We start from the raw sequence: 14,330 nt of genomic DNA on the forward strand, positions 1-14,330 counted from the left end.
TCCTGATAATTCATTTAAGTAGTTAGATGTAAATACCATATAAATAATGAAAATAAGGACCTAAGCTATGTAAACTGCTAGGAGGTTTTCATACATCTTAAAAGTATGATTCAGACACATATTGCAAATGCTGAAGACACTCTGTCTGTCATTTTCTAGTTTTGGACACTGTGCGGAAATGCCTTGACAGCCAAAAGAGGAATATTTGGCAAAACAGGAGACTTGCAAACTATCCTGTGTTTGTCTTGTGCGAAAGATGATGTTACGTTCTCTGGTGCTTTAAATGGAGACGTCTATGTTTGGAAAGGGCTCACCTTAGTCCGCACAATCCAAGGAGCTCATAGTGTAAGTTACCATTTATATGCTACTGTATGAAAACTGGGTTCATAAAACAAGTATATTTTCTGTTTTGCTTTTGGACACTCAACTAATTGTCAATTGATTTTTATGCTGATTCATTACTGGACTCACCTAAAGTGTGACTTAGAGAACTATAAAAATTGTTTGGTATATAAATAATAACTAAATAAACTGTGCCATATTTGCAGAAACAATTTTTTGTTACTGATTTTTCTGTTCTCAGTAACATCTTGGTAGGCATAAAAATAGTATTCAGGTGTAAAACAACTATTTGAATTTTAATTCATTTGATTCAAGACTGTGTTCTACCATAATTTTGTGAACAGAAAAATAGTCTTGTACTTAAATGCTAGTGAAGCAAGATATGTGATTTAGTTAATGTTTTTGTTTGTGGGAAGTTGAACTTGTGAGTTTCATTAAAACATAATTTAATATGAAAAATATTTCAGATAACATGAATAAGTATGGAACTCAATACTCAAATTTCACTATCATATAAGCTATGTCTCTGCACCAATACTTGAATTAACTAATTTCATAGTTACATTATTTAAGGTACAAATGCTATGAATACAACTAATCATTTCACTCGCCTAACTACGGTAATTGGGACCTGCAATTCTATTGCTAAGTGATGCAGTTATAAAGCACAAAATCCTGTATCTTTACTGTGCCAGTTGCAGCAGCTCCAGTGCTGTTAAGTGAATCCCAGGTGGTTGCAGCATTCTATGGTCACATGATCTCCATTTGCAATCTCCTCTGGCTTCCCCATTGACTTTGGTTGTTGGAGCCGGCAGTGAAACGCAAAAAGGGCAATTAACTGACTGCAGGGTGCTGTGACTGTTGTAAGCCAGTTTCCAAGTCCCTGAATTGTGATCACATGATTACAGGGTCTCTGTGAAGGGCATAAAAACAAGAAATAGTTGTGGGTCTCCTCATTTTCTACTGCCCTAACTTTGAACAATTACTAAATCCATGGTGTTGAATGAAGACTACCTGTAGAGTGCAATGAATATTTCTTAGTAAGATATACATAGTTGGCATTCTAGCATTTGTAATAGGAAATGTGCAATATGGAACTTTATGATTAACAAATATTTATGGTTTGTTCCAAAGATGAATCTTTTTTCATTTTCATCTATGTTGATGAAATGAATTTAATATTGTCTTGATTACCTTGACAATTATTTTGTTTATTCAATTAGTTTACTGTGTTTACTGTGAAATTGATTCAGTCAGTCATTTATGCCAGGAGCACCATAACTGCTTTAATTCTAAATGCTCCAACACTGGAAGTTTTTAAGAAGAGATGTGATAATTATTTGTCTGAAATGCTATAGAATCGTGATGGTGAATCCTTTTTCCCTCCGGTGCCAAAATCTAGTGTGCGCACACTATCGTGCCTGTGCAAGTGCCCACACCCATAATTCAATGCCTGGGGATGGCGAAAATTGCCTCCCCTGCCCCAAGGAGGCCCTCTCGAGGCCAGAAACAGCCTGTTTCCCAACTTCTGGTGGGCCTGGTAGGCCTATTTTTCATCCTTCCCAGGCTCCAGAAGCTTCCCTGGAGCCCGAGAAGGGCAAAAATGCCCTCCCCCAGCCCCCTAGAGGCCCTCCAGAAGCAAAAAATATTCTCCCAGGGCAATGGCTCCCGTGCCATAGATTTCGCCATCACTGCTAAAGAATTTCCTGCCTAAGCAGAGTGTTGGACTAGAAGACCTCCAAGGTTCTATAGGATTGGTCCTGTCCTATCCTATCCTATTCTCATTAGCCATTCAATTTATTCAACATATTATCACTATTGATAATACCCTTGTATCTTTATGTTAATTGTATCTAAATGTCTACGCCAAGGTCTGTTTTATCTTTATCCAAGATTAGGCTACATAGGTATATGCATTATGTATACATACACAGAGCCACAATTTTATCTTTTAAATGGGAAAACCATAGATTATATATCATGTTACAAACTGCTTTTGTAAGAATCACAGGTATCACAAGAGAATCTATGTGACAAAATGGCAGGAAGGAAGCTGCTATTTAGGAAACGTGAAGAAACAAATTTGCTTATCCATCTGTTGCAACTGTCTTAGATCTTAGAAATGAGAAAAAGAAATATGAAGTGTAGAAATGGGCCGATCAAGAAAAGAGTGCTAGAATGATAGACATGAAGTCAAATTATAGAATTGTCACACAATATTATTTTATTAATATGATTCAGTAGTGCACAAATGATTCTATGCCTAATCTGGTTTTGCTGCCTAATATCTCTTGGCAAGGAAAAATATATTTCCAGTAGACTGGTTTTGTTTTGCTTGTTTGTATATGATGGAATGACTAAATCATCTGAAATATGTAAATGTTTGGAATCTCATATGAAAAAACATTATGATGTAATTCTGTTTGACAAGCATTACATTTTAACACTTTGTAAACAGCATTGTCATATGAAATTTTAAACTTTATTATTTTATTGTGCAGGCTGGAATTTTTAGTATGTATGGATGTGAAGAAGGTTTTGCAACTGGTGGGAGAGATGGATGCATTCGACTGTGGGATGTTGATTTCAAGCCAATAACTAAAATTGATCTCAGGGAGAATGAGCAAGGATATAAAGGTAATACAGTACTATAAGATTTTGTTCTTGTTTTGTACAAATATTTTATTTGTAAATTGTATGGTACAAAATATATATGGTAGAAAAATGTTTTTGTACTATCAGAATTTTGTTACTATGATCAGAAGGAATTAACAGAACCAATTCATGTTTTGGAATCACTGAAACCATTTCATTTAAGTGCAGTTCACAAGAAATTGGTTGATGGAGGAGCATATTACACGTCAGTGATAAAAGGGACCTTGATCCTCCTACAACAATGGGTTGCTCCCAGTTCAGACCGGTTCTAAGAACCGGTTATGCCAGCAGCAGGAAGCTCTACTTACCCAACTGGGATGCTTCTCCACATGCATAGAAATGTTGCACACATGTGCAAGTGTGTGCACAAACCAGTAGCAAAATATTTTACAACCCACCACTGGCTTCCTAATTGCCCTTAGGCCACAATTTCTTCCTGCCTTGGCACAATTTCTGACTGTGTTACGTAGTACTTCCTGATACTATCATTCAATTTCCTGGGGAAAGGGAAAGGTTTAATACCCAACTTCTTTTTTGTCTCAACACTTTTGCCAGCAAGAATGGAATTGAAGTGAACTCTGGGTAAACCTTCCACCACTATCTTGAATCTTTGGAGTCAGTATGTTCTCTCCTGCTTATCTCCTCAAGCATCTGGGATAGATGGATTTTGTTTTTATTCGGTGAATGGCTGAATGAATGTACTTTGTCAAATGAATGAAGATTTCAATTTGTCCATTTGCTATAGTATTATGTCAGTTTGCTATTATGTTACAAAAGCAGTTTATTTGTTAAATGTTGCTAATGCATTCAAGGTAGCATGAATACATATCTGGATATACAAGGTATAGTTCTGGAGACTAATATTATTTATTATTAATTGGACTTAGATGCCACCCTTCTCTGAGGATTAGTATGGATGTGCTTTCACAAGTGGAGGAGTACCATTCAGTTTCTAGTGTTCTCGGAATGAAATAATGAACTGTTAATGAGATAATGCAAGAGATACATAGATATAGATATAGATAGATATAGATATAGATAGAACACACACATTAAAATAAGAGGAAAGGGCTGTTGTATTGTACCTGGAATTTTCATCAAGCTTCTAAGAGAACCAATACTTATAGTCTTATTGAGATGGGTAAGTTATTTTTCTTGCTTATGGTAGTTATTAGTGGTACATGTAGTCTGATAATTCTTTTGACTTGGAGCAATAATGTGTTGTAGATGTCATTGGCAGTGTTACAACCAACGAATAGAGTTTGCCAGTCAAGAATTGAGAGATCGGTGTCTATGAGTTCATAGTTGGCTTTTTTAAAATTGTACTTGGGTGGTGCATTATTAGTGTGAATCTTGGAGTGGTGTAGATTGAGGCTGAAATTAATCATGCTGTGGTCGCTGTTGGAAAAAGTCAATTGCGCTTTTGCTGTTGCAGAATACGAGGTCTAGGCAGCTGTTGAGTGTAGTATTGTTTGTTACTAATTGGTTGAATCCCAGATTTGTAACAGCATTGTATAGGGTAGTATGGATGGGTTCTGTAGTGCATTCGTTTAAGGTCCAGTTAATGTGGGGTAGGTTGAGATCACCAAGGAAGATAAGGGGTTATGGGCAAGAGGCTGCCCACATTAGTAGTGAGACTAATTTGTTTGCATTGATGATGTCGTTGTCAGGGGCTCTGTTACAAAGTAGGAAGTGAAGTGTGGCATTTAGGGCTAGATCGTAGACAATGGTTTCAGGGAGGGTAAGATCATGTGCAACTTAGATATTTTTAAAGTTTAGAAACATAGAAGTCTGACGGCAGAAAAAGACCTCATGGTCCATCTAGTCTGCCCTTATACTATTTTCTGTATTTTATCTTAGTGACTTTTTGTAGAATATAACTACTCTGCCTTTTCTGCGGGATTCACGGTCGGACCGGAAGACAAGATAGTTTCTTGATGTGATGATGGAGTCGGGATAGGATGCATTTAGCCATGTTTCACAGACAAAAATAATGTCGAAGGTGTCAGTGTCTAGTAGGAGGAGGAATTCCAGCATCTTGTTAACTACGCTTCTGGCATTGATTAGTTTGCATTTGAGATTGGTTTTGTATTCGAGATTGGTTTTGTATTCGAGATTGATTTTGGAATGGATTGAGGAAGTAAGGGGCACGCTTTCCTATTCTTTCAGATATCTTTCAATTCTTTCACATATCTTTCAGAATTTGATTTGGTAAAATCTAACAATTTGAGACAATTGAAGCATAATTGTGGTCATAGTCCCAATTTTTGCCAAAACTAAGATGTGCATGTAAAGAGACTTTATGTTCTAAAGCTTCCGGGGAGTACTGAGCAAAAAATAGGCTTCTGGACAATATTGGCATAGCATAACATATTTGTTGTAAGTTACATATATTTGAGGGGACTGCTTGTAATATGAATTAAGATAAATATCTGAAACATATGCTTTCAGCTAGTGTTTAAAAGTTGCTCTGTAATTGCACTGTCACAAAGAATTAGAAGATTATAAGAATTTCTTTCCCATATGTCTTGAGAGCCCTCTATCAAAGCCAGTGGGCACCATCCTGGCTGTAGACCCTTCTATTAATGTCCTTCAAGATTTTATCATATCTTATTAGTGAAAGAAGGATTTCTTATTTAAAAATAACTGTAATTGGAAGCTAGTAGAAAGAAGGATGCTAAATGAAGAATCATTGTTTTCTTTATTTTCAATAATATTTTGGATATATTCTTTGATACTAATCTAAAGCAAGACAGTGGGTTATTCTGAAATATTGAAAAGATGTTTTTTTTAAAATAAATAAATATAGAGATTAGATAAAAATAGGCTACAGAGATAAGGATAACATCCTCAAGTGCATCTCACCTCAGTCCTTGAAATATCTTATTTTGCTAACAATTTAATTTAAACTCATCTCAATGTTCTCTGTGCTCCCTTCCAGTCCGCTCTTATCCTTTGTTCCTACCCCCAGACCAGGGTACAATCTAACCAGTCATCTAATCATACACCCAGTCCACACACTCAATCCATTGCCCCAAGGAATACATCCTACCACCCAAGGAACTCTGCCACCTTCTTGGACACACTTTCTCAAGTATTCCTTAGCCTCTAGGGAAGTCAGGTCTCTGCAGAGAAAGAACACCAGGCTTTACAGTTCACTTATTTTCCAAAATGGGGAAGATCTCACACCTCAAAAGGTGAAAAAGGCTCAAGCAGGACTCCAGTCAGACATATCCATTCAGGGGGGGAAAGAAGAAAACCATCAATACCCTCAAATTGTAAGTGGGGAAAAGAAAACTACCAGAGTATCTTTCAACCCCAAATGGCCAGGCATAGCCCAATCAATAGTCCCCAGCTCCATTTCAGAAATAACTCTTAAGACTTCCCATATAGATCTGAACAACCTAAATCGCATCTCCACAGGCCAAGTATCCCGGAGAGGCAGCAAGGCACCAAAAATCACATGTGGTCATCTACTGTGTATGCTCCATAGTGGCAAAGATCGGTATATGTATCTGCTCATCTGACATTCACTCATTTGCTTTCTGATGTGCTTTATTGGGACAAATATTTGATTAGTATCTAATGTTCAGTATCTTGATCGAAATGTAGTTATAGCATGTATTTGTTATATGCATGTGTTTCTTAAATAAGAGATATATGTGCTGCAAGGGTTTCCTGTTATATATATCCTGATGTGGTCAGGAGAGTGAGAGAAAATTGACATGCTATATAGAAATAATTTCTTTTTCCTTCAGAAAGCTAAGCAGGTTAGATTTTCATCATTTATTTATGAATGTCAATACCACCTAGTGTGTCTGTATAATAGCATATCTTTTCAAAAGGCATCTTAAGTGGATTCCTGTTTTAAAGATAGTGGAAGTTAATTTTAAAAGAAGATTATTATTATGAGAGATTTATTAAATCAATGCCATTTATTGGTGCTACAGCTGTATATAAAGAATGCTAAAAAACAGATATTCAAAGAAACATGGAGATACAGAACCTATAAACCATTTATTAAAATTGACAAATTAAACAGGATTATATTTGTGGAGCAAATTGTACTAAAACTCTTTGCATCTTTTCCCCCCTATCAAAAACGGAAATACCGGTAAGTGGGAAGGAAGAAATCTCCACCTCCCAACTTCTGAATTCATCTGTTCCATCCCCACATATTCTTTGGATTATAAGTATTGTTATCTACACACATACATTGTGTATACATAGACATAAATTGTATAATCCATATTCCTTTTTTTCTGAAATTGTGGTAGCACTTTTTCAGACTAACTAATATTATTTAAGTCTGCGGAGAGGGGCGGCATACAAATCCAATAAATAAATAAATAAATAAATAAACAAACAAACAAACAAACAAACAAACATAATATAAGTTTTTGTGAGCTACAGCTCACTTCATCAATGGCTAAATCAATGTTGGATTTAAATTGAAATTAGATAGAAGGGAAAGGAAGAGAAAGATAAGGTTTTGTGCAGATACAGATTGCAAGTATCTGCAGATGACAGGAACATTATCAAATAACAATTTAATATATTCAAAATCCATTCTGTTTGCTGATGTCTTCTATAATAGCCTGAAGCTTTTTCACAAACACTATATGAATTTAGCAGCTTCTCACTTCATTGTGCTGACAAAGCTTGTTTGTTTGTTCACCAAAATGAGTACTCATAATGAAATGCCCTGGAAGTTGCAATGCTCCCATATTATCTTGTCCTTCTTTTGAGTCCTAATATCAACTTGATATCAATTTATTGTGCAAAGTTTATTCCATTTGTCTAATGTAGAATCCAGAGGGATGTTGCCAGTAGTTGGTTCTAAAATTTGTTGTTACTGGTTTGTGTGTGCCCGATGCTTCTAACATGTGCAGAAAAGTCTTAGGCGGGTGGTTGGATCCTCCCATCGCTGCCACTAGCAGTTTGCAGAACTGGGCAGAACCGGGAGCAATCCACGACTGGATGTTTCAGGCAGATAGAATAGAATAGGAATAGAATAGAATAGAATAGAATTCTTTATTGACTAAGTGTGATTGGACACACAAGGAATTTGTCTTGGTGCATATGCTCTCAGTATACATAAAAGAAAAAGATACATTTGTCAAGAATCATGTGGTACAACTCTTAATGATTGTCATAGGGGTCAAATAAGCAATGAAGAAACAATCAATATTAATAAAAAACTTAGTATACAAGCAACAAGTTCCAGTCATACAGTCCTAAGTGGGAGGAAAAGGATGATAGGAATGATGAGGAAAAAACTAGTAGAAATAGAACTTAGTAAAAAGTTGGCAGTGTTGAGGGAATTATTTGTTTAGTGGAGTGTTGGCATTCGGGAAAAAACTGTTCTTGTGTCTAGTTGTGTTGGTGTGCAGTGCTCTGTAGCAACATGTTGAGGGTAGGAGTTGAAACAATTTGTGTCCAGGATGTGATGGGTCAGTAAATATTTTCATAATAAATTTTACCACTCTCTTTTTAACTTGTGCAGTATACAGGTCCTCAATGGAAGGCAGGTTGGCAGCAATTGTTTTTTCTGCAGTTCTGATTATCCTCTGAAGTCTGTATCGGTCTTGTTGGGTTGCAGAACCAAACCAGGCAGTTATAGAGGTGCAGATGACAGACTCAATGTTTCCTTTATAGATCTGTATCAGCAGATCCTTGGGCAGTTTGAGCTTCCTGAGTTGGCACAGAAAGAACATTCTTTGTTGTGCTTTTTTGATGATGTTTTTGATGTTAGGTGACCATTTTAGGTCTTGAGATATGATAGAACCTAGAAATTTGAAGGTCTTTACTGTTGATACTATGTTGTGTAGTATTGTGAGAGGTGGAAGGATGGAAGGGTTTCTCCTAAAGTCTACCACCATTTCTATGGTTTTGAGTGCATTTAGTTCTAGATTGTTCCGGTCACACCACAAGGTTAGTTGTTCAACCTCCCGTCTATATGCAAATTCATATGATGTTATATAACACTTTATAGGAAGAATATGTGAAAGTGCATTCATGTGAAGTTGTTAGAGACTATGTGGGAGCAAAGGAGACATCTAGATTTATTGCATATGTTAGTATCATTGTCTTGTTGCTTTTAAGTATCTGTTTCGGATTTGGTGGTTGTCTCTATCTAAGTATGGGTCTGCCATCTAGTGCCTAAAAAGAAATGTAATTGTCCAGTATGTCCAGTCATCAATGGGGTGTTGATAAATGTGTAACAATCAGCTTTGCCATCTTTATTACTGCCACTGTACTGCACCACAAGCTATCAAATATTTATTTTGGCATGCTAGATGTTCTGCTCTCAAGCTTCTTGTAAAATTCAAAAAAAAATAACATTTGGCTTTGTAAACTGACATGAGCTATGTCTAGCACATCACCAGCTGGAGCAGCTATAAGCAGTCCCCACTTATATTGGTGTATGGCTCACATGATTTCCACATACAGCCTAGATTAATTAAAGGAAACTCTGTTATTTATAAGTGCTGTGCAGAAACATCAATGAAGGCAGATTTGTATTAATTTATTCTTATTTTTCTTACTTACTTAATTCTTACTTAATTCCCCATCATTTTATTATTTTAATAATACATTCCCCAAATCACAGAAACAATTAATAACATATAGCAATATTAAAATAGTCTAGTTAAGAAATATTATGTTATTAAGTGATAGAAAAAAGCCAACTTATTTGATTTCAATGTAATTGTGGAATTATAACTGTTATTCTTCATTTTCAATATTGTTATTGTTCATATCTAGAAAACTTAAGCAGATTACACATTATTATTATTATTATTATTATTATTATTATTATTATTATTATTATTATTATTATTATTATTATGAAAGTACCTTAATCTTCATTATGGCTCTAAAATTTTCTCCTCCATCTTTATAACTTCAGCAAAGCTTGGCCACTTCCAGGGTAGTCATTTCATGTCTTCTATACTTTCCCACTTGATTACCACTGCCGTCTTCTGTTTATAGGGGAATTGTCCCTGATTTGAGAACTACTTTGTACTTTCAGAACCAACTCTTGAATCAAAGACATCTTCATTCTGGAATTTCTTTTAGCAGATATTTCCTAGATCTGTGATGGCAAACCTATGGCACATGTGCCACAAGTGGCACGCAGAGCCATATCCATGGGCATGTGAGCTCAGGTCCAGTGTGCCTCCCAGCTGATTTCTGGGCCTTCTGGGCCCACTAGGAGTCAGGAAACAGCTGTTTTAAGCCTTTGGAGGGGGGAGGGAGGCCCATTTTTTGTTCTCCCCAAGCTCCAGAGCCTTTCTAGGAGCTTGGGGAGGATGTAAACAGCCTTGCCCACTCCCCAGAGATTCTCTGAAGGTTGGAAATGTTCCATTTACCAACTTCCAGTTGAACTGGAAGTTCCATTTTTTTTAGCTCCCCTTCCCCATCTCCCAGGGGCCAGAAATGGCCCATTCTCCAACTTGAAGAGGAGCCACCAGTGGGGGGAGGCCATTTTTGCCCTCCCCAGGCTACTAGAAAGGCTCTAAAGCCTGGGGGAGCAAAAAAATGGAAGTTCCGGTTCAAACCTCCAGCCCGTCAAATGGGCCATTTCTGGCCTCTGGAGGACCTCTGGGGAGTGTGGAAGGCTGTTTTTTGCCCTCCCCATGTTCCTAGAAAGGCTGGGGAGAGCGAAAAACGGATGTGTCATCGCGTGCTAAGAGCAGGGAAGTGGCATACATGCATGCGCAGAGGGCCCACATGGAATTATGGGTGTGGGCATGCACGCGCTCCCCCTGCACCTCCCTTTTTGGCACTCGAATCAAAAAAGGTTCGCCATCACTTCCTAGATCATAATCTGTTGGTTTTATGGTATAATTTGAATGGGTGTTATGCACGCTTATATTTCACACATGTCCATATATTCTTCCATGGTACCAGGAGTATGTTTGTGTGTGTGTGTGTGTGTGTGTGTGTGTGTGTGTGTTCATGTATACCCATGGAGACACATGTGTCCATGCATGCACAAGCCTTGGTTCTCAATCCATGGAACAGAAACATTGTCTTTATGCCTAAATTAAGAAGCAAATGGACTACCAACTCCTGTTACACTTATGACCACTCTGGAAGCATCTAATTTGCATCTATGAGAATCAGAATATTGATAGCTACACTTTAGGATTGCTTCAAGTCATATTTGTTCTTATGTTTGTCTTTTTCTGAGAAGTCTTTATTAGAATTTGAACTTAAAATTAAGTCCTACTGCTAACTAATTCTCCATGGAATACAAAAATGTATAGTTTTATTAAAATATGATATAAAAATTGGGAGGGTTTTGCCTGTTTTGTATGTCTATATATGTTTATTATATTTTAGGAGGGAGCTTGATATGATGAAACAGATTGCAAACCTGCCTGCAATCAGAATTAACAGTTGTGTAGTACTTGTCCATATGCACTGTTAAAATAGTTGATACTGTAACCAAGATACAGAAATGAGCATCTGCTTCACTATTAAATAGAGATAATCAGTTATAGTCCTTCAGGGGAAAAAGCGTTGCCTATGTCTACATATGTATTTGCTGCTGCAGAAACTGGAGATTGAAAAACATTGCGAAGAAGTATAGATAACTGCATATTAAAGCATACCAGTAGGCAAATCATATTGAATCAGAAAATTAGCATTATCTATGCCAGTTTGTCCAATTTGTAATCCACAAAATCAAACATAGTTTTGATTATGTCCGTCTGACAGCCCTTTAGTCTCCTTTTTCTATTTTTGTAGATGTCTGGAGTTACAAAACAAACGTAATAGATTATGTTGGAATTTAAGGAAAGAATCTTATTAAGTTTGCATGGCAGAATTCATGCTTTGGATATAAAACACCGCAGATTTAAATGATCAAGTAGCAAGTAATGGAAAATCCTTGTACCTGGAAATTGGTTATTACTAGTCAGAGTAAATGATACAGGTCTACTCTGAGTTTTAGTAGTTTCCTGGATACCTCATTGTTGGTGCTCGAAAAATGTGTAACTATTTCAGAAGTCATGGAACTCATTTATTATATTTGAAATATTATTATCAAAATCTCCCTATACTGTAGTTGACTTCAAAAGTGTAAGATAATACACATATATAAACAAGCAAGAATGGTATTTGAGTCATCATGACATGAGTAATGGTTGCTTTGAACAAGTAGTTCAAGAAGTCTTCACTTGGAAAGATTGTTTACTATCATATTCGTTCTGCTACCAATTTTCATAAAATCCCATGTTCTAAACAGCAAAGAGTGGAATAACAGTATCCATTGTGAATGTCAAAATTTTGCTGGGTTCATTGCAATGTACTGAAATCACATTGTTATGCCTACCTTCTTACAGATTTGGCAATCCTCTGCAGATACTTCTGCATGCCTGGCTGCCCTGATATCAACTCCCTGAAAAACTGTAGAGTGAAATATGATCAAAATGCCATTCTAGAGTTCACATGTGCTGGCTGTTTCTCTATGAAAAGTCCTTAGAATTAAGCCTCAGCTGTTTCGTGACTGTCTGCTCTTAGGGATGGACCCACTGTTCTTTCCAATAAGTAAACAATGCTATTTTAGTTCACAAAATCTAGCCTTATTTTTTTGCTGAAAACCTCTTTTTGTGATTTTGAAATTACTTGTGAAATGCTTAGCAATTATTGGGCAGGAATTTTCTAAATACTTGATTCTCCTAAATTGAAGCATTTTATTTTCCTATTGCATTCCAAAGAAGACAAGTTACAGACATGTTTAAAACTTCTACTGAAAGGTAATAGGGCTTCACAATGCTCAACCTAAACTGGATTGTGCCCACTACAAATAACTTATTCATAATATACAAAGATTATTCTGTCCTTTCTCAGGTTTATCTATCAGAAGCGTGTGTTGGAAAGCAGATCGGCTTCTAGCAGGAACACAGGACAGTGAAATATTTGAAATTATTGTGAGAGAAAGAGACAAGCCAATGCTTATAATGCAAGGTCACTGTGAAGGCGAGCTTTGGGCTCTGGCAGTCCATCCCAAAAAGCCATTAGTTGTTACTGGCAGTGATGATCGATCTGTGCGGTAAGGCAACAGCATGTATCCCTAATGTTTCACCATGGTTGTGTTGGGAAATCCTCATGGCTTTGAAGGTCACGATGCTGATGATCAATTAATTGGAAGAAGAAAAGTTAAGCAATATTCAGCTAGATGTTTGATTTTTTCATTTAGTTATATATTATTTATTCCAGCATTCATATTCCAGTTTATTAGTCAAGGAATAAGTACTTGAAGTGCAAGAATTTTTAATAAATGTGTTAGCTAAAAGAGAACCCAAGTAGTGTTAGAATATGTGATAGCTGTGAAAATTATTTTATGTCTCTCTCTCTCCCCAAACCTACCTCACACAATTGCTGTTGTGAGGAAAATTGGAGGTAGTATTCTATATGTTGCCTTGAGATCCTGAACAAAGGTGGGATATAAATCAACAAATAAATACAAATACAGTAATTATGTGATTAATATTAATACGATTAATATTTAAGATACCAGTTTAATGTTATTTTTAAATCTGATAAACATTCCCTGTATCTCTTCATTCCAGTTATTAATAAAAAATCATGGCGAATAGAATCACAAGGCGATGAGATGATTTCTCAGTTCATTTTCATGTTGAACTACAAACTACCCAATCCCTTTTTATTTTAATCTGTACTGTGAACCAGATAAGCAGAAAATAGAATGGGAGAGATGCACATAAAGTCTGGAGTGTCTCTAGCCAAAAAAGCAATACATTCTGGTGATTAACAGACTTCTTTCACCTTTCTTTTCTTATGAAGCTTATGGAGCCTTGCTGATCACGCTTTGATTGCCCGATGCAATATGGAAGAAGCTGTGCGGAGTGTATCTTTCAGCCCCGATGGATCTCAGCTGGCTCTTGGAATGAAAGATGGCTCTTTTATTGTTCTGAGAGTAAGGTAGGTTTGACTCCTGCTTTTTAAAAAATAATTCCAACGAAATCTGAAATATATTAATGCAATTTTTGAGAATTGTTTTCTACATTGTTGGCCTGAATAAGACACAATAGTCTGATATAACCTGTTTTGAAAGCTTGAGGATACGTTTTCTGAAAAAAATTACATGGATCAAGCACAATATATAAAGCCAGTAATTGTGATCTGTATACCAGTATTCATCACTTAAAGTATATGGTAAGCCAATGTAATTTTTCTAAATTATAACTTAATTTTAAATTAGAACAAAACCAAGCTACCATGATGAGTAGACCTAATCTACATATCTTTATATATCTTTTTACATCCCTAGCTTAGATGCTGTAATTCTGGTTTAT

The 14,330-nt window shown here is 36.3% G+C and overlaps 1 protein-coding gene across 3 annotated transcripts in view; it reads left to right on the forward strand.

Moving 5' to 3' along the window:
• The window catches only part of EML6 (EMAP like 6), a 123,822-nt gene that overhangs the window by 27,484 nt on the left and 82,008 nt on the right, over positions 1-14,330 (forward strand). For 2 of the 3 annotated variants that reach the window (XM_070734772.1, XM_070734771.1), the window contains exons 6-9: positions 160-345; positions 2,844-2,979; positions 12,862-13,063; positions 13,819-13,956. In XM_070734772.1, the coding sequence (XP_070590873.1) occupies positions 2,859-2,979; positions 12,862-13,063; positions 13,819-13,956 (461 nt within the window). In that variant the 5' untranslated portion in view covers positions 160-345; positions 2,844-2,858. Of the gene's footprint in view, positions 1-159; positions 346-2,843; positions 2,980-12,861; positions 13,064-13,818; positions 13,957-14,330 lie in introns of those variants that run through there. The other variant, XM_070734773.1, reaches the window with a different exon arrangement.

This window comes from Erythrolamprus reginae, chromosome 1 (genome assembly GCF_031021105.1).
Source record: "Erythrolamprus reginae isolate rEryReg1 chromosome 1, rEryReg1.hap1, whole genome shotgun sequence".
Taxonomy (NCBI): domain Eukaryota; kingdom Metazoa; phylum Chordata; class Lepidosauria; order Squamata; family Dipsadidae; genus Erythrolamprus; species Erythrolamprus reginae.